At 33.6% G+C, this 19,778-nt stretch overlaps 1 protein-coding gene across 2 annotated transcripts in view; it reads left to right on the top strand.

Annotated features, from left to right (window-relative positions):
- Window positions 1-19,778, top strand: part of NPEPPS (aminopeptidase puromycin sensitive) — a 110,034-nt gene that overhangs the window by 28,859 nt on the left and 61,397 nt on the right. For both annotated transcript variants that reach the window (XM_037810849.1, XM_037810847.1), the window contains one exon: window positions 16,486-16,563. In XM_037810849.1, coding sequence (XP_037666777.1) covers window positions 16,486-16,563 — 78 coding nt within the window. The remainder of the gene's footprint in view (window positions 1-16,485; window positions 16,564-19,778) is intronic.

Below are 19,778 nucleotides of genomic sequence, written 5' to 3'. Positions count from 1 at the left end.
CTTTTTAGAATATCACAAATTTGGGTTAAATCACCCTCAGTGTTTACATTATGAGTATGCAAATATTCATTACTGAATTTTGTAGTATATATATATAGTATATATACTTGATTGTTTCTGTACTTTTATAATTTCCCCTGGAATTATTAATTGCCATGCTTTTATGCATTTGTTTAGTTTTCTCTGTATTTACTGGTAGTCTTTCTAAATCTCCTGAAAGCCCCAGTGTATTTGATGTGATCACATCAGTCAGGTAACCTGTTGATCTCATTTTTCTTCCTTGGGATCTTTCTACTAGAACTCTCTGTCCTTGTTCTCCAGTCTGGAGTGGTTGCTTTGCAGGACTTGTCCCACAGCAGTAGCTAGGCTTCCCTACCACCATCATTCTGGGAATTTCCTTTGGCTCTCTCCTATATTGGATCCTTTGTTTCCTGGATTCTGTATTTTCCTCTTAGTTTTATCCTTTGATTAATTTGGTAGAGTACATCCTCTTCCAGTATCTCTTTGGGGAAGGATTTATAGGAAGAGAAAATTTTGAGACGTTGCATCTGAAAATAGCTTTATTCTCTCCTAACACTTGGTTAATAGTTTGGTAGCTAATAATTGGAAAAAATTTTTCTTCAGAATTCATAATTTCTTTCTCTACTGTCTTCTACCTTCCAACATCACTGTTGAGAAACCCAATGCTTTTGTAATTCCTAAACTACTTTATCCTCTAGCATTCTGAAATTTCATAGTAATGAATCTTAGTTTGTTTCTTCATTCACTCATCAGTTCTGAAAACTTTGTTTCTTTGATAGAAAGAAGAGATAAACTGGAGAAGATAAACTTTCTGGAACTCCTGATTAACAGATTTTAGAACTTCTGGATTGATCCTACTTTTTTATGTTATTGTTGTCATGAATTTTTATGCTACATACATCTTAAATTCCCCAGACATAGTTGTTGTTTTAAACTGCTAATAATTACTTGTTTTCACTCACAATTACCCTTTCCAGTGCTCTTAATTGTTTTTTTCCATTACTACTTCCATTACCACACTTCTTCTACCTGAAGAACTTTAATTTTGATCTGAAGCTTTCGGTCTGTATTCCAATTTTTTCATATGTCCTAATAGTGTCCTTTTGGACCTTTTCTCTTCCATTGCTAGGTCCAGTTCAGGATCATGTATTGCATTTAAATGCAATTTATAAATCATAGAGAATTTATTCAGGTAGACAGAGTGCATCCAGATTGTCTTGATACAGTTAAATCTGGTCTTTTTTTTGATTTGCTGTTACTCCTGGTTTGAAGCCCTTTCAGAGATCTTTACTAAGGTTTCCCATTACTTTCTGGACATGAAATCCAATTTTTAGTTCTCTTTCATCATAAAACTGCTGAAATCTGGGAGTCAACAAATTTCTTAAGGGGATATTGAATGAAAAATGTTATACTTTTCTCCTCTGTGATTGCTTTTTTCTGCGATCTTGCCAACTTGAATTCTGGCTGCTTTGGTAGCCCTGAATTCCAATTTTTGTTTCTCTAGCCCAGTGAGACTGCTTCAAGCTCTATGCCTCTGCTTTCTTCTTTGACCTCTATGTCCTGCTTACAAGTCAGTAAGTGTGCCAAGGGGATAAAGATCCTGTGAATATAGAGCTGTCAGAAGCATAAGCAGAAATCTAAAAGCATCATTTTAAAGTGTGAAGCATGCCTCTTTATAATATCTGTAGCAGAAGACATGGTACTTTCCTCATCCTAAGCTGAAACTCTGTACCCATTAATCAATAACTCTATTCTTCTCCCAGTTCTTGGTAACCTCTAATGTACTTTCTGTTTCTGTGAATTTGCTTATTCTAGATACTTCGTTTAAGGAGAATCATACAGTTTTTGTTCTTTTATGTCTAGTTTATTTCATTTAGGGTGATGTTTTCAAGACATGTATCATTTTCTTTTATAATGGTATGTGGTTATATCTATAACAAACTTGCTATTTTAATCATTTTGAAGTGTACAATTCATTGGCATTAATTATATTCATAATGTTGTGCAGTCATCACCACTCTAGTTTCAAAATTTTTGTAATTACCCCAAACAGAAACTTTGTACTCATTAAGCAATAACTCCATTCTCCCTCCCATCCCCCCCTCCCCCGCCCCTGGCAACTTCTAATGTACTTTCTGTCTTATGAATTTGAGATATATTATTTTTTTTTAAATGCATTTATTTAATGTTGGCTATTTTAGTCCCTCCCTCCCCGTTTTGCTATTATAAATAGTTGTGCAAAGGACAAACAGGTATACCTCATTTTATTGCACTTCATTTTATTATACCTTGCAGATACTGCGTTTTTTACAAATTGAAGGTTTGTGACAACCCTGCTTCAAGCAGTCTTCCAGCACCATTTTTCCAGCAGCGTGTGTTCTCTTTATGTCCCTATGTCACGTTTTGGTAATTCTTATAGTATTTCAAAAGTTTTCATTATCTGTTATGGAGATCTGTGATCAATAATTTTTGATATAACTATTGTAATTGTTTTGGGGCGCCACAAACCATGCCCCTATAAGATGGTGAACTTAACCGATAGATGTTGTGTGTGTTTTGACTGCTCTACTGACTGGCCGTTTTCCCATTTTCTCTTTCTCATTTTAAATCAAAAGCTAGAGATGGTTAAGCTTAGTAAGGAAGACATGTAGAAAGCCGAGATATGCCAAAAGCTAAGCCTCTTGGCTAAACAGTTAGCCAAGTTGTGAATGTAAAAGAAAAGTTCTTGAAGGAAATTGAAAGTGCTACTACATTGAATGTACAAACGATAAGAAAGTGAAGCAGCCTTATTGCTGATATAGAGTCAGTTTTAGTGGTCTAAATAAAAGATCATATGAGCCCCAACATTCCGTTAAGCCAGAGCCTAATCCAGAGCAAGGCCCCAAATCTCTACAATTCTGTGAAGGCTGAGAGATCTGAAGAAGCTGCAGAAGAAAAGTTTGAAGCTAACAGAGGTTAGTTCATGATGTTTATGGAAAGACCCTGTCTCCATAACATAACAGTGCAAGGTGAAGCAGCAAACACTGATATAGAAGCTGCAATAATTTATCCAAAAGATCTAGCTAAGATAGTTGATGAAGGTGGCTACACTAAACAACAGATTTTCTCTGTGAAAGAAATGGCCTTCTGTTGAAAGAAGATATAGGACTTTCATAGCTATAGAGAAGTCAGTGCCTGGCTCCAAAGCTTTAAAGGATAGGCTGACACTTGTTAGGAGCAGATGCAGCTAATGACTTTAAATTAAAACCAGTGCTCATTTACCATTCTGAAAATCCAACAGCCCTTAAGAATTGTTCTAAATCTACTCTGTCTGTGCCCTCTAAATGGAACAACAAAGCCTGGATGACAGCACATCTGTTTGCAACATGGTTTACTGATTATTTGAAGCCCACTGTTGAGATCTACTTCCTCTCAAAATATTACTGCTCATTGACAATGCACCTGGTCACCCAAGAGCTCTGATGGAGATGTACAACAAGATTAATGTTTTTTGCCTGCTAAAACATCCATTCTGTAGTCCATGGATCAAGGAGTAATTTTGACTTTCAGGTCTTATTATTTAAGAAATACTTTTCATCAGGCTGCCACAGATAGTGATTCCTCTGATAATCTGGGCAAAGAAAATTGAAAAACTTCTGGAAAGGATTCACCATTCCAGATGCCATTAAGAATATTCATGATTCATGAGAGGAGGTCAAAATATCAACATTAACAGAAGTTTGGAAGAAAGTTATTTCAGCCCTCCTGGATGACTTTGAGGGGTTCAAGACTAGTGGAGAAGTAACTGCAGGTGTGGTAGAAACAGCAAGAGAACTAGAATTAGAAGTGGAGATGTGACTGCATTGCTGCTATCTCATGATTAAACTTGAATAGATGAGGTGTTGCTTCTTATGGATGAGCAAAGGAAGTGGTTTCATGAGATGGCCTCTATTCCTGGTGGAGATGCTGTGAACATTGTTGAAATGACAACAAAGGATTTAGAATATTACATAAACTTAGTTGATAAAGCAGTGGCAAGGTTTGAGAGGATTGATTCCAATTTTGAAACAAATCCTGTGGTGGGTAAACTGTTATCAAATAGCATTGCATGCTGCAGAAGAATCTTTTGTGAAAGAGAAGATCAGTGTGACAAACGACATTGTTACCGTATTTTAAGAAATTGCCACAGCTACCTCATCCTTCAGCAACCACTACCCTGATCATTCAGCAGCCATCAATAGGGAGGCAAGACCCTCCACCAATAAAAAGATTGCTGCGGGCCCCGGTGATGGTTAGCATTTTTTAGCAATAAAATTTTGTGTTTTTTTTTCTTTTTTTGGTGAATTTAATAGCACAGAATTATCTATTTGAATGTGGTTAAAAGGGGGGAATTTTAGCTTGTACATATGTTACTAGAATAAAATTTTAAAAAATCCATGGAACTGCATAACACCAACAGTGACCCCTAAGTTCAACCATGAACTACAGTTAATAGCACAAGTAGAAAAATGTGCTTTCCAAAAAAAAAAGTACGTGTAAATAAGAATACAAACCTGGTCAGTCTCTGGAACTTTGGGTATCAGTGTGACATCTGAGACTTGGAGCTAGAGCTTGGCAGCTATGAATGTCAGTATTACCCCATATGGCAACTGTTGAAAGAGATTGTTGTGCTACCATCACCTAAAATTATGTTCCAAGCCTCTTCCTCCTGTCTTTCCTTTCTGTCTGTAGTGCTCCCTTTAGTATTTCCTGTACAGCAGGTATCTTGTTCACAAACTCTCTCATTGTCTGTTTGTCAGAGAATATTTTAAGCTCTCACTTATATTTGAAGGACAGTTTTGCCGGATATAGGATCCTTGGTGGGTTTTCTCTTTCATTATCTTATATTTATATATTTATCACACCACTTCCTTCTTGCCTCCATGGTTTCTACTGAGAAATCCACACGTAGTCTTATTAAGCTGCCTTTGTATGTGATGGATCGCTTTTCTCTTGTTGCTTTCAGGATTCTCTTTGTCTTTGACATTTGATAATCTGATTATTAAGTGTCTTGGTGTAGGCCTATTCAGATCTTTTCCATTTGGGGTACATTGCACTTCTTGGTTCTGTAATTTTATGTCTTTCATAAGAGATGGGAAATTTTCATTGATTATTTCCTCTATTATTGCTTCTGCCCCTTTTCCCTTTTCTTCTCATGGGACACCCATGACACGTACATTCATGTGCTTCATGTTGTCATTCAGTTCTCTGAGACATTGCTTATATTTTTCCATTCTTTTCCCTGTCTGTTCTTTTGTGTGTAGGCTTTCAGATGTCTTGTTCTCTAGTTCCTGAGTGTTTTCTTATGCCTCTTGAGATCTGCTGTTCTGTGTCTCCACTGTGTTTTTCATCTCTTGTGCCTTTCATTTCCATAGATTCTGCCGGTAGTTTTTTCAAACTTTCAATTTCTACCTTATGTTCATGCAGTGTTTTCTTTATATCCTTCGTCTCTTTTGCCATATCTTCCCTGAACTCGTTGATTTGGTTTTTGATTTGATTTAGCATATTTCTTTGAAAATCTTTAACTGTTTCATTAAAGTGAAACAATATCTCAACTATCTTGATTGAGGTGTGTAAATTTTTTCCTTTGACTGGGCCATATCCTTGTTTTTCCTATTGTAATTTGTAATTTTCTGTTGTCTAGGCATCTGGTTTCCTTGGTTATGCCAATCAGATTTTCCTGGACCAGAATGGGTTCAGGTCTCAGAATGGGGTCTTATTCAGGGTTTATCTTAGAAGAATGACTGGCTTTCCCTTGAGGCCTCTAGCCGCTGTGCTTTTCCTAACCTACCCAGCAGGTGGAGCCTGTCAACCTGTTTCTCCTGACTGGTGAAAGGAGGTGTGGCCTCTTTAGTCCTCTTAGGAGTTATCTTCTGCATTTGAATTGATGCTTCTGTTATCTCCACCCCTGTCTGGGTCAGAGCCCTGTGAACTGAAAATGGCTGAGGCCCTCTCCACTGAACCATTCAGATTGAGAAAGAGACAAAGGGAAAGAAAGTCCCTTTTCAGAGCCAGTGCACGGTCCCCAGTTTCGCCCACTGGTCAGAGAGAGCCCCTGGTCTTTCTGGCTCTTTAAGGTCAGTCATCTCTAAAAGTCTCTGTCTGCTTGTTAGGGGTTTTGTCTATGTTTGTAGCTTGTATTCAGCAGTCTACGTTTGTTAATTAAAACCCAAGCTGGAGCTGAGCTGAGCTGTATTTGCTGGCTCTGGGAATGCTGGTTTCTCTTAGAGTGAGGGCCTACAGCTCAGCCTGCCTTGGGGAGAGGGGACTCGTGGAGCGGTTCCGCAGTTTTTAGTTACAGATTTTATGCTGTGATCTTAGCCATTTCACCCAGTCCAGGTTGGTGTACTAGGTGTGGGCATTCACGGTTGTCCCCCAGCAGTTGTTCCAGATGATTTACTAGTTGTTCCTGGTTGTTTATTAGTTGTTCCAGGGCACTAACTAAATTCCACTCCTCTCTATTTTGCCATCTTGCCCCTCCTCCCAGCAATAAAGTATTTTTAAATTAAGGTATGTACTTTTTTTTTTGATATTATGCTATTGCACACTTACTAGACTACATTATAGTGTAATCATAACTATTATTATGCAATGGGAAACCAAAAAATTCTTGTGACTCGCTTTATTGCAATGGTCTGGAATGGAACCTGCAGTTATTTCCAAGGTATGCCTTTATTTATGTACTTATAAGAATATACCTACAATTTGGATCAAAAATAAGAGTATTGTATTAAAAATTTTAACAGAATATCAAATACATCACTTAAAAAGTTGCATTGATTTATACTCTTATCAACAGAGTATGAGAATGCTCATTTCTTTATATTGTTATTAAACTGGATGTTATCAATCTTTATTCTTTGCTGATCTGAGAAATGTAAAAGATATTGTTTTAATTTGATTCTTTTAATGGGTTTGTATAGCTTTTCATATACTAATTGATTCATTTTATATATTATAGATAAACCCTTTGTTATATATATATATGTCAGATATTTAATCAGATCTGTTTTTTATGTTTTAGTTTTGTTTATGGTATCTTTTGCCATAATAGTTAAATCTGGCAGTTGAGTGAATTTTAAAAATTTCTTTTCTATCTCCATGATTAGTCTTCAATTTACTGAGGCTTTAGTTCTCTTTTCTTGTGTCTTTCTAGATTTTTATACCCTATTTAAAATTTCTGGACTTGATTCAGTATGTGGTATTATGGGTCTACAAATTAGAGTTCCTAATTAACATTCTGTTGACCATATGATTGCTGAGTAATCTTGGAATTTATCTAGAAATATTAGAACTTGCTTTAAAATAATCCTTAATGGATTTTATACTAACTCCATCTTGAATATTGATCTATAGATGAAAGTGAGAGTATTTCAGATAGAAACTAAGACTGACTTTCTCAACTCCTTAGTCCCAGATATATTAACAGTTTATTCATTATAGGGTGTAAGCAAACTTCCTTGTATTTTAGATTGCTGAAATTGTGCCAACTACACATCAAGAAGCTATTTAGCTTTATTAAGGAAGTCAGCATCAATTTCTTGTGATAATTGCACCATTTTTACAGGTCCTGTCATGAGATGCTTGACAGCTATAAACAATTTTAAACACAACTTTGGAGAGTAAGTGCTTTCCCCCACATGTCCCTATTTCCCATTTTATATGGAACTTCACTCTGAAGGTATGTGCTTCCATTTAATAAGTATTGAAAAACCATTAATATGTGGGTGCCTTATAAACACTTAATATTTTGGTTTATTTAAATCTTTTTAATGCAAATAAAAATAATTGCACCAGAAGCAGGTACCTTTGACTAATTGTGGAACTTGAATTAATGTGCAGAATCCCCCTTCTGACTCCCCAGTTCTGCCCCTCAGCTCACCGTTCAGATAAATTCCCTTGCCTTATATACAGTTAATTGAGTTTTTTAATTGAACTTTCCCTCTATATATCAAGGTTCTTTGTTTTTGCCTAAGTGATAATTTGTTTAGTCATTCAAGGAGTTTTTATTAAATATCCATGCTTAAGTGACAGTTTGTTAAGTGTGTAAGCAAGTCTGAAATTGTTTCTTTACCTATAGGAAACTTAAAACTAATTGCAAAGACAATAGAGACAAACAGAGGTATGTTTTCAAAGAGGAAAAATTTACATAGTGTTAGCATTAAGATAAAACCTCAAGTTTATAATTCCTGATCTTGTTTATGAAGTGGTTTCTATGCAGGATGGATCCATTCTCAAATAAGCAGTCTTTCAGTAATAGTAGCTCAAATGAGTTAAATTGGATAGTCAAACCCCTGCAATAGAAAAAACTTAATTCCTTTTAAGTGCGTCAGAGATAAATAACATGAAGTTTGCATTACTATGTATTTTCATTCTTTCACTTTCACTTTAGTTGGTTTTGAATCATATTGAAAGGCTCTCTGATAAGAGTAGTCAGTTTCCATATGATTATGTATAGATATAAAGTTTATGAATGTATAATAGTTAAAATTTTTTTCTTGTTACTATTTGGTCATTTCAAACCTCTACACATCTTTAAATAATATGGATTGCTTTAGTCATTGCTATTTTTAGATGGTGTATTATTTAATTATAGCAGATACATTTGTCATCCTAAGTTAGGTTCCCTAACCTTCAGACCCAGTTAGGTGCCTAACCAAGTGAATCATTTTTCAAAATAATGATATCTGTCAATAGTAATGATAATAAAAATAATGAAGAGTTCAGTGTTTTACCATATTGCCAGTCACTAAGCACTTTACATCTGTTAATTCATATAGACAATCTGAGGCACAGAGAGGCTATCTTATCTAACTTATTCTATGCCATTAACTTAGTAAGTAGAGCAGGGATTCAAATGTAGGCAGTTTTCCTCTAGGATTCATGCATAAAACCACCACACTACAGCTGGTCATTTACCACACTGTATTGCATCTATCTGTTTCTGTATTACTTCTCATTAGACTCCTAAGTTCTTTAAGGACCAGGGGCCATGATTGCTTCTTTTTCACCTGTAGTCTACCATGGTATCTGACATATAGTAGGTGTTCGGGAAATATTTATTGAATGAAGTGAAGCAAAATCCAGAGAAATGAATTGTCAGGTTTGTTAGGCTTTAATTTCTTCATATGTTTATTCTATTGACTTTATGGTTAACAAGCAAAGTTATAAAATATTTGAGATTGTTTTGTCATTAGCTTTAAATTGTGTTTTACTTTCCTTTAAGTAATAACATCAAGATATTTACTAATTTAAAAAATACTATAAATGTTTTAAATATTAAGAAAATGGCAAGCATAAAAATTGTTGAAAATTGTACAATTTCAGATTAAATTTAAAAACCAATTCTATAATATTGTATTATATGAGAAGCTCTTTTTAAAAACGTTCCAAATCATTGCTCCCTAACTTACTTTTCACTTGAAGTGTAGCAAAATTGGCACCTGATATCAAACATTTTAGATTTTATATTTGTATCTCAAGATAGTATCAGGGCAGAACCCCCTAAAAGCTTGTATAGAGGACATGAGCAGTAACGATTTTGATTGACTTTAACTTTTTTCCTATTTCAGTCTTTTTATTAATGTGGCATCTTGAATGTATCAGCTTCTACTTCTCATTTTCATTATGCTTCCTTTTCTGTGATTAAATTTTGCATTTAAATAGAAAGAGAAAAAAAAGTTTGTGAGTTAACTAATGTTTACCTTTCAATGCAAGGTTATTATGCTCAAGTATTGATATAAAGTTTTTTTTTTTTTTGATGAGTTGTGTGTGTTTATAGAGCCCTAATATTATAAAGTAAAATGGAGTGAGGAAGAAGAGGTTCTGAATTTAAAACTTATTTCTTCTGCTAAATTTTTCTGGTGAAATACCAACCTTTGTTAATTGTAAACTTCCTTTTTAAATATAAATCTATATCTTAACAAGAAACTGTTCTGTCTTTGTTTATCTTGGAGTTGGTTATAAATCAGTACATAAAGGGCTTCATCGTTTTTTAATTGGTTACATTGTATTTCATGGAATGAATTTATCATAATTTATTAAGACAGTTCTCTGTTAATGGGCATTTAAATTGTTTCCAATCTTTTGGAATTCCATTCTGCAGTGAACATCCTTGTACATATTTTATGGCATGTTTAGAAATGCCTTCCCAAGACAGTGAGTATTTTTAAAAATCTGTATTATAATTTTGTTTTTACATAGAAATCTTTTTTCTATCTAGGATTTATTTTGATATTAGGTATAAAGTATGGGTCCAGCTTAATTTTTGTTCCAACACCATTAATGGAATTTTTTTCCAACATCCAAAATGCCACCTTTATCATACATTGAATCATCTATGTATCTGATTCTGTTTCTTAATTTTCTATTCTGTTTCGTTGAAATGTTTGATTATATCTGAGTTAGTTCCATACTTACCATTATTGTAACTTTGAAATATGTTTAATATCTGGTAGGGCAACACCTGTCATTACTCTCAATTCTCATTTTCAGAATTCTTCTCTCCTCTCATTAATCCTCTTTTTCAGAATTCCCCTGATTTAATTTATTTTTGCATATGAACATTAGAGTTAGATTGTCAAGTTATAAAAATAATCCTGTTGGTATTTTTATAAGGATCATACTGTATCTGTAACTTGAAGAGAATCAACCTCTTTAAGATTTATCCCTAAGTAAGACTATTATTTACCTTTCCATTGTTTGTCTTTTGTGTTTTTATGTAATGCTTAAACTTTCTGCATTAAGATTTTATACATTTCTTATTAAATGTATCCCTAGTTGTTTCAACTTTCTTTTGTTTCTTTTATAAATGGGGTCTTCCATTATATCTTCTAGTTTTGAAGATGAATGAAAGCTGTTGATTTCTCTGTATTAACTTTGTATCCTGCCACATTACTGAATTTTCTACATTTATAGAAAGAAATGATGAACTTTTATCCTGCATTTTTTGCATCTGTGGAGATAATTAAACTATTTTGTCTCAATCGATTATACTGAATTGGTTTAGTTTTTAAAACAACTATTAGAAATGTTTGGGGGTAAGGATAGATGGTGCTCATGTGTTTTTTAGTGTGACAGCTCTCCTTGAAATTTTTTAATGTTTTTATTGTGAAAAACAACAGGTACATCAGAAAAGTGCATATGACAATTGCACGTCTTAGTACTGCAATCTTGAAGACTTCTCACATGCCCCTTTCTGATCACATCCCACCATCCTTTCCCCCCACCCACAGGTTACCTTACCCTGACTTTTTAAAGTAATCATTCTCTTGCTTTGCTTTGTGGTGGGACTATCTAGTGTGCATCCCTGAACAATATAGCTTAATTTGCCTCTTTTTTATTTTATTTGTACTGTGTGACTTCTTTTGCTCAATAATATGCTTTAAAGATTAATCCATATTGTATTGTGTAGCTGAAGTTAATTCTTGTTTTTTCGATGTTCTGTATTCCATTATAGGAATATAACAAAATGTATTTATCCCTTCTCCCACTGATGGGCATTGATGCATTGGTTCAGTTTGGAGATACTGTGAAAAATTCTGTTATATACTTTTCTTGATATGCAATTGGGTGCACATAAGCACATATATCCATAAAGTATCTACCTAGGAGTGGAGTTGCTGTGCTATAGGGTGTATATATCTTCAGGTTGTACCGAATATACTACCTCCAAGAGTGTGAGTTCCAGCTATTCCATATCCTAATTAACACTTGCTATTTGAAGACTTTTGCTATTAGCCAAATCTGGTGGGTATGTAGTGGTATCTTTTTAAGGTTTTAATTTTTATTTCTTGATTATTAATGACATAGGTTACCTTTTCATATCATATTATGATGTGGCTGTTAAATTTTTTTGCCGTTTTTTCTTCTGGCTTCTATGTCTTCTTTCTTATGATTTAAAGGAATTCGTTTTATATTTTGTAAATTCTTTTCTGCTTATGTGTTACAAATACCTTCTGTATCTTCATGCTCTAACGGTGCTTTTTAATGTACAGAAGTTCTTAATTTTCATGGAGTCAAATATCCTTTCGATTATTGTTTTTTATGTCTTAAAAATATCTTTTCCTACTCCACCATCATGAAGATATTTTCTTATGTTGTCTTCCGATAGCTTTATTGTTTTGACTTTAATATTAGGTCTATAATCTACTTCTTAGGGATGGTGTAAGTCTAATCCCAGCTTGTTATTTTTCCAGTGGGAATTCCATTGTCCCAATGTCATATATTAGAAACATTATCTTTTCCCTACTGCTCTACAGTGCCCTTTTTGGTATTTTACAAAATAGTAATTAAACTTTTGGTATCTGTTTATTAAGAAAATCATAGTTTTTATTCAACCTATTTAAAACCTATTATTAAAAAAATAAAACCTATTATTTGAAATAGATTTGGTTTTTATTAATACCAATAGCATTTCAAGTGTGAGACACTTCAATATCTAGACAATGTTTTCTATGTAAGTTATCATACAAGGGGCAGGGAAATCAGTAACACCTGTGGCCTGTGGTCTACAGAGGAAACTATTCTTTACTTTTATATTTATTGTTCTATGTAACACAGTACTTACGAATAAAAAAATTGAGGTATTACAGGTTTTGAATCCATTTTCTTAAGTCATGGTTTTCCAAAGGGCATGTGGATATATTTTAACAAATTCTTATTGAGGAGAAACACTGATCTAGATTTTATTTAATAAGAAAAGCAGGAGTTACTTTATGACTACTGATTGCGTTATTCACCGATGAGTCAAATCCACTTTAATGGAAACAGTAGGCTCCTTCAGGGCAGCATGTCCTTACCAAAGAAAAGGCATTGTATTCCTGTGGAGGCCTGTTATGGCAGAAGGGGAGGACCAGAATTAAAATATTGAGTGACAGAATGGGAAAGGCCAGCAGGTGGTAATTACAGTGAGTTAAGTAAGGTGGATCCACCGAGGAAGCCATGGAAACTGGAACATTCATTGCTTGAGAATCCTGGTAGTCTTTGTGGAAATGAGCAGGACTATTTCAAGAAAACACACTGGACCAAAAAGCATGCTTACACAATGCTGAGCAGAAAACTTAACTTTTTATTCTGGGAGAATTCAAATGAAAGATGTTCTGCAATGATTGAGTTCTTGTCTTCTTTTAGTTATAGTTAGAGTATCTCTGCATGTCAGAGGAATATTATTTTCCTGTAGACTGGCTGATTGTACAAACAAGGTGAACACCTTCTGTGTTCTCTAAGAATAAGTATGATTTTTTTTAATGATTGGCCCAAATTCTAAAGACCCAGGCAGGAGTGTGTCCTTGTTAATAAACCAAACTTGGAAAAAACACCTATATTTGTTAAATAAGTGGGCTAGCTATAAAAATTTGACCAGACCCTCAAAAGGAATATCTTTAAAAAGATTTTTAAAGTTTAAAAAATTTTTCAAAATATATACATGATGCCAAATTCAGAGTACACAGTGATACACAGTACAAATTAAACCTCCCATTTCCCCTTCATGGAAACAGTTACAGTTTCTTTCATATCATTCCTCAAATGTTCTATGCATTTACAGACATATATGTTCTTATATGAATATATATAGATGGGTAGAGTGCTCGCATATGATAGTATACTGTATACATGGTTCTGAACTTTTTAAACGTAATAATCAAAATTATATCTTACTTTTTTAAACAACTACGATATTTAAAAATTCAATTCATGTAAGTCCATCTTGTTATATGAAATCTGTAGGTCTGCATTGTCATATGTAAGTTTTTAGAGTATAAGTGAATCTCTATTGCAGTAATTTTGAGAATAAGATTCTTTTCATGGTTTTATTCATGGTGTGGTTAAAATCAAATTTTACTTCTTTTTAATTATTAAATATATACACTTATACATGCATGCTTATACCTACATATATATGTTTATATCCATACATTTGAAAATGCCGATTATATTTCAAAGAATTTTACCTCTGAAATGTAAGTAATTTCAATGAGTGTCCTTATTTATTCATGTATAATGAATTGGTTATAGTTGAATTAATACAGAACTGTGTTAGGTATGTTATGATTCAGAAAAGAGTATTTATTTCTTGATGATCGTATACAGGCTCTATGCTAAGCATGTCTTAAATTTAAGCTTCAAATAAATAAGAAGTAGATAATGTTAAGGTTTTAATTTTATAGGTGTGGAAACAGGCTTAGAGAATTGAGTAACCATATGTGCTTGATTATAAAGTTCTCTCCTGGTGAAAATACATTGTTTTAAGTTATTAGTCATTTGAGATGTATTTATGCATTATAAAGTATCTACTTATAATGCTCTATTTACATACATATATTTTAAAATTGTCATGTTACAGAATGTTTAGATATATTGCTTTTTCTTCCCTGTCTCAGTGAATATCTTATAATACCTTTCTCAGAAAGGAACAGTCTTAAGCATTGAGATAATTCTTGGCTTCCCCATAGGCTAAATCAGATTCTATTCTTGGGAATCAGTTTAGGGCAGATCTGTAGTTTTTGCCAGCAAAAGTCGTTATTGTTTTGGTAGAGATTTCATCAGTGTTGTAGATATTCCAAATCTTGGGTTTCTGTTCAAACTTAGGAGCTAGTGTATGATAGTAGAAAGAATATTGATTATAGGAGCTAGAAGGGAACTGAATTCTAGTCCAGCTGTGTGACCGTAGGCAAATCATTAACTTTTATTTCATTTTCTTTATCTGTAAAATGAAGAAGGTTGAATTAGAGGATTGTTAAAGTTCTTTTAAAATTTAAAATTACAGTTTCTTACTTGGTTTTGTAAAGATTTAGGGTTTATAAAAACCTGTTTGAACCGTAGTGATATTAGAAACACTTGAAACTCCTATTTTATTCATATAAAAAAATAATGAATCGTGAACATCTTGCCTGGCTCATAGAATTTTATTAAATCTGAATCACTGTTACCCGTATGAGACTTAAGCTTGTAACTGATAAGGCCACCTCTCTTTCTCTCTTTTTAAATAACAGCTTTATTGAGATATAATTCACATCCTATATGCTTCATTCATTTAAAAAGTGTACAATACAGTGGTTTTTAGTATATTCAGAATTGTGCAGCCATCACTAAAATCAAATTTAGAACATTTTCATCACTTCAAAAAGAAAGCATCCATTAGTAGTCAATACCTGTCTCCCCTCAAACCCTTTAGCCCTAGGCAACCAGTAATCTACTTTCTGTCTTTATGGATTTGCCTATTCTGGACATTTCATATAAGTGGAATCAGTATAATATGAGGCTGTTTGTGTTTGTTTTGTTTTGACTTAATGTAATGTTTTGAAGGTTCATCCATGTTGTAGCATGCATGAGCACTTCATTTCTTTTTATAGCTGAATAATAAGCCATTGAATGGATGAATCACACTTTATCCATTCATTAGTTGATGGGCATTTGAGTTGCTTCCACTTTTTGACTAATATGTATAATGCTACTTTGAAGATTTGTGTACATGTTTTTGAGTGTGCGTATGTTTTCATTTCCCTTGGGTATAAACGTGGGAGAAGAATTGCTGGGTTATATGGTAACTCCATGTTTAATCCTTTTGAGAATCTGCCAGACTGTTTTCAAAACATCTGTACCATTTTACATTTCCCCCAGCAATGTATGAAGGATCTACTTTCTCTACATCCTTGCTCACACATATTATTATCTTTTTAGAATTATAGCCATCCTAGTGGGTGAAAAGTGGTATCTCATTATGGTTTTGATTTGCATTTCTCTGATGGCAGTAATGTTAAGCACCTTATTAAGGCCACCTCTGTTTGACTGGCAAACTTTTCCTTTCAGATGGATGGGGTGTGATTGGAAATTGGTTTACTTGGTTCTTTCCTAAAGTGTTAGTCAAATAAGTAGTCTCTTCTCATTTCTGGTAGAGTGTAAGTCAAAGTCTTAATACACACACCTGTTTTCACTCACTCTCTTTCTGTAAAATGTAATGAAAAAGAATATTACTGGAAGAAAGTATGATTTATTTTAGTTAGAATTATATAATCTGTCTTTAACACTGAAATCTTGGCAAGTTGTTCAGTCTCTCAACTGTTCATGAATAAGACTGCAACATAGAAAGTAATATCATAGTCACACAAGGATGAGAATGAAGCATATCTGGGAATCTGGTAGAAAACCTTTGTCACATTTATAGAAGATCCGTTTCCTTATGTCACTAAAGTTTTACAAATTGATATAGAATGTGTAATCATTTTTAAGAAGAATATTTAACTTAGGTCATGTAGCCTAAAAAACGCTAATTTTACTTCATTTCGTTAATTTGAAATGACGTTGTTAGTAGGAACTTAATTAAATTAAGAATATTCTGTTTTAGTAGTGATACTGTTCTTGAAAATGTTAATTGCTGTGATTTGGATTTGGTTTTATCAGTCCAGTCAGACTTGTTGAACTAATATATTTATTTTTCCTTTTCAGAAATACATGCTACAGGATTTAACTACCAGAATGAAGATGAAAAAGTTACCCTGTCGTTTCCTAGTACTCTTCAAACAGGTAAGAGACATGGCTCTTACAAACTACGTGATAAACAGTGACATGTTACTTCTTCCAAAAATATTCATTTTATCCCAACTTTTTCCCTCATTGTTATTAGCAAATTAAGTATTATGATAGAGTTTTTGAAAGAGTCAGGCTCAGTGTAACTTTTGGGCCACCAGAGTTTTTTCTAAGGTAGTTGGGCCATGGAAAGAAAGGATTCTACCAAACGTCACTCTATTCTTTTCAAGCAAACAAAAAACTAGCTCAAAAACTAGTGATCATTCTACCCTAAAATCTAATGCGTTGTTTTTCAGTTTTTCAGTTATAGCTTTTTAAAAATACATTTACCTAGCTCCATCTTCTCGTATGTGAATGCAAATCTCTGAGCTGTGGTGCTTATGATGATTTTGATGTACAACCAGCGATTGGACAGGTATTATGCTAGTGAGGGCAAAAAAAGGAAATATTTGTTGATCTGTCACTGTGTTAGGTATAAAAGCACAAAGAAAATAGAATTAATACTTAAACTCTCTGGTATAGAAGATTTTCTGACTTAATATATTAAAAGAAATTATATACAAATCAGTTGGCAAAGTGCTAAGACCTTGATAAATGAGCAAATGAAAACTAATCTGCAAGAAAGAAAATGCAAATACTAATAAATATGTGAAAAGATATTCAGCTTTCTATAAGTGAGAGATGTCAAAACAACAGTTACTGATGTACTAGTTTTTGTCTGTCTTGTAAGCTGAAATTAAAAAAAGATTCTCAGTCATGGGGTTGCCTTTACATTAATGGTGAGGGTGTAAATCCATGTAATTTATTTGGAAAGCGTTCTGGCAGTATGTATCAGGATCTTAAACATGTTCATGTCTTTTAACCCAGCAGTTCTACTAATAGGAATATATCCTAAGGAAAAATTATAAGTACAGAAAGTGCTTTAGACCCAGAAATGTCCAGTGAGGCACTATTTAAAGTAGTAAAAAATTAGAATTAATATAATTACCAAACAATAGGGAATTATTAAGCTAATTATGACATATATAGTGAAATGTATATAACAAAAAAACAAAAATGAGGTTTGTGGATTCTTAATAATACAGTAAAGTGTTAATTATAATGTAAAATTAAAAAGCAAAATATGAAATTGCATATACAATGACATCATATTTCTAAAAAAAATACAAATAAAATGATGCCTGGGTTATGTCTGGGTATTGACATAATCGGTGATTTTTATTCTTATTTATATCTTTTTCTGGTTTCTAAAATTTTTATACTGAGAATCTATGGCTTTGATATAAAAGTATTTTTAGAGAAAATTTAATTGGAGAAGTTTTTTCTTTAATTTTGGTGCTGTTGGAGGCCTTTCATCCTGCCTATTCTAAGTAGGATGTTTTTGTGTGTAGTTATTATAAAAATAAATGTTTTGCCATGAACATGTATGTATCTCATGTCAAAACTGAAATTCCTTCTCTCTGACTCCTTCCAATTCCATTATCTGGTGAATCCTCCCAGAAATTTTCTGTGTATGTGTACATTTTAACCCACAAATAGGATAACAAATCTCAGGGCTTAGAACAAATATTTATTGCATGGGCCATGAGGACTGCTGATCGTCTTTAATATTGTCACAGACTTTGCTGGGCTCGGCTCGGCTCACAAGTCTTCTCATTCCAGGGCCCCACACTGAAGGAGCAGCCACTATCTACAAAATGCTGTTCTCACTCATGCAGAGGGCAGAAGCTCAGAGGTGGGAACAGAGCCAGACCACAAAGACACATTTAAAACTTCTGCATGGATGGTGGTATACTTCTGTCTACTCACATTCCACTGGCCAAAGCAAGCAACATGGCCATGCCCAAAGTTAGAGGGGCCAATAATTACCAGATATTTGAGAAAAGCTTCTAATATGAGAGGTGACAGAGCAAAAAGCAAAACAATAAGTATAATAGAAATAGGGAAACTTTGAAGAAGCAAAGACAAGTAAAAAGAAAGTTTCAAAAAAAACAAAAACTAATTTAATATCCTTTGAGAATTAAGAGAAGATACTAGATTTATGTTACAAGAACAGGGCAGGATGCCATCAAAAAGGAAGAATTAGAGCAAGAAAACTTTTGGAAATTATAATATGATAGAAAATTAAAAACCCATAGAAGTTTTAGAGGATGAAATTGAGGAATCTTCCAAACAGTAGGACAAACAAAGAGATAGAAAACAGGAGGACCAGTCCAACAGATCCAAATGCCCATCTCTTAGAGACCAAAGAAAATGGGAAGAGGAAATTATTAAAGATATAAAAGAAAATTTCTCTAAACTGATGGGGCAGGTGCCTTCAGATTGAAAGGGTCTGTCATTGGACTGTTTGAAGGGATTAATTTAATAAATGTGAAAATTGCACATCAGAGCAAATTGTGATACTTTAGAACTTCGTGGATAAAATCTGACTCTCACTGAGGTTTCTCCTGGGGGTTGGGGAGAGAAGAGGGAGGGCTAGTGGATTACCTTCAGAGTTCAAGGATCAGAATGACAGTAGACTTAACCAACAGGAACAGTGGAAGCTAGACTCAGTGAAGCCATTCCTTCAAACATCTGAGTGAAGCTGATTTTCACCTTGTAATTCATTGGTTAACCAAACTATTAAGTTAAGTATGGAGGTAAAATAAAGATATTTTTGGATTTGTAGGATCATAGAAAATGTAATACTTCCTAAAAGATATGGGAGTGGGGATGTAATTTAGCTAAAAATTTACCTTCTATATTAATAAGAAAATAATGTCTAAACTTGAAAAATGAAGAAATAGCTGTATAAACAAGGTATTTAGAAATCACATTTAGAAGTTGAAATGGTTGCTTCTGGGGGCAGTTTGGGAAGTAGGGTAGTATTGGGCAGGGACTGTTGCTTTTATTTGTAAGTCTTATAATACTGTGTGTGTTTTAATCTGTAATAACTATTACTTTGATAGAAATAAAGTGAACGTCTTAAAATAGTAAAATCTGCCTCATTACAGACTACATTCTGTGTCCACACTGAAAAGATTAGAAGTCAGTAGCAAAAGAGAAACAGAAAAGTTATTTTCGTGTATTTGGAAAAATTATTCCTCTGAATTAGTCAAAAGAAGACTTATTATGGAAATTAGAAAATATTTGTAACTGAATAATGAAATTATCACATGACAAAACTTGTGGAATGCAGGTAAAGCATTACTCAGAGAGGATATTTAGTTAAG

This window comes from Choloepus didactylus, chromosome 18, assembly GCF_015220235.1.
Source record: "Choloepus didactylus isolate mChoDid1 chromosome 18, mChoDid1.pri, whole genome shotgun sequence".
NCBI classification, from domain to species: domain Eukaryota; kingdom Metazoa; phylum Chordata; class Mammalia; order Pilosa; family Megalonychidae; genus Choloepus; species Choloepus didactylus.
The sequence above is the reverse complement of the archived record's forward strand: the minus strand, read 5'-3'. Positions and strand labels throughout refer to the sequence as shown.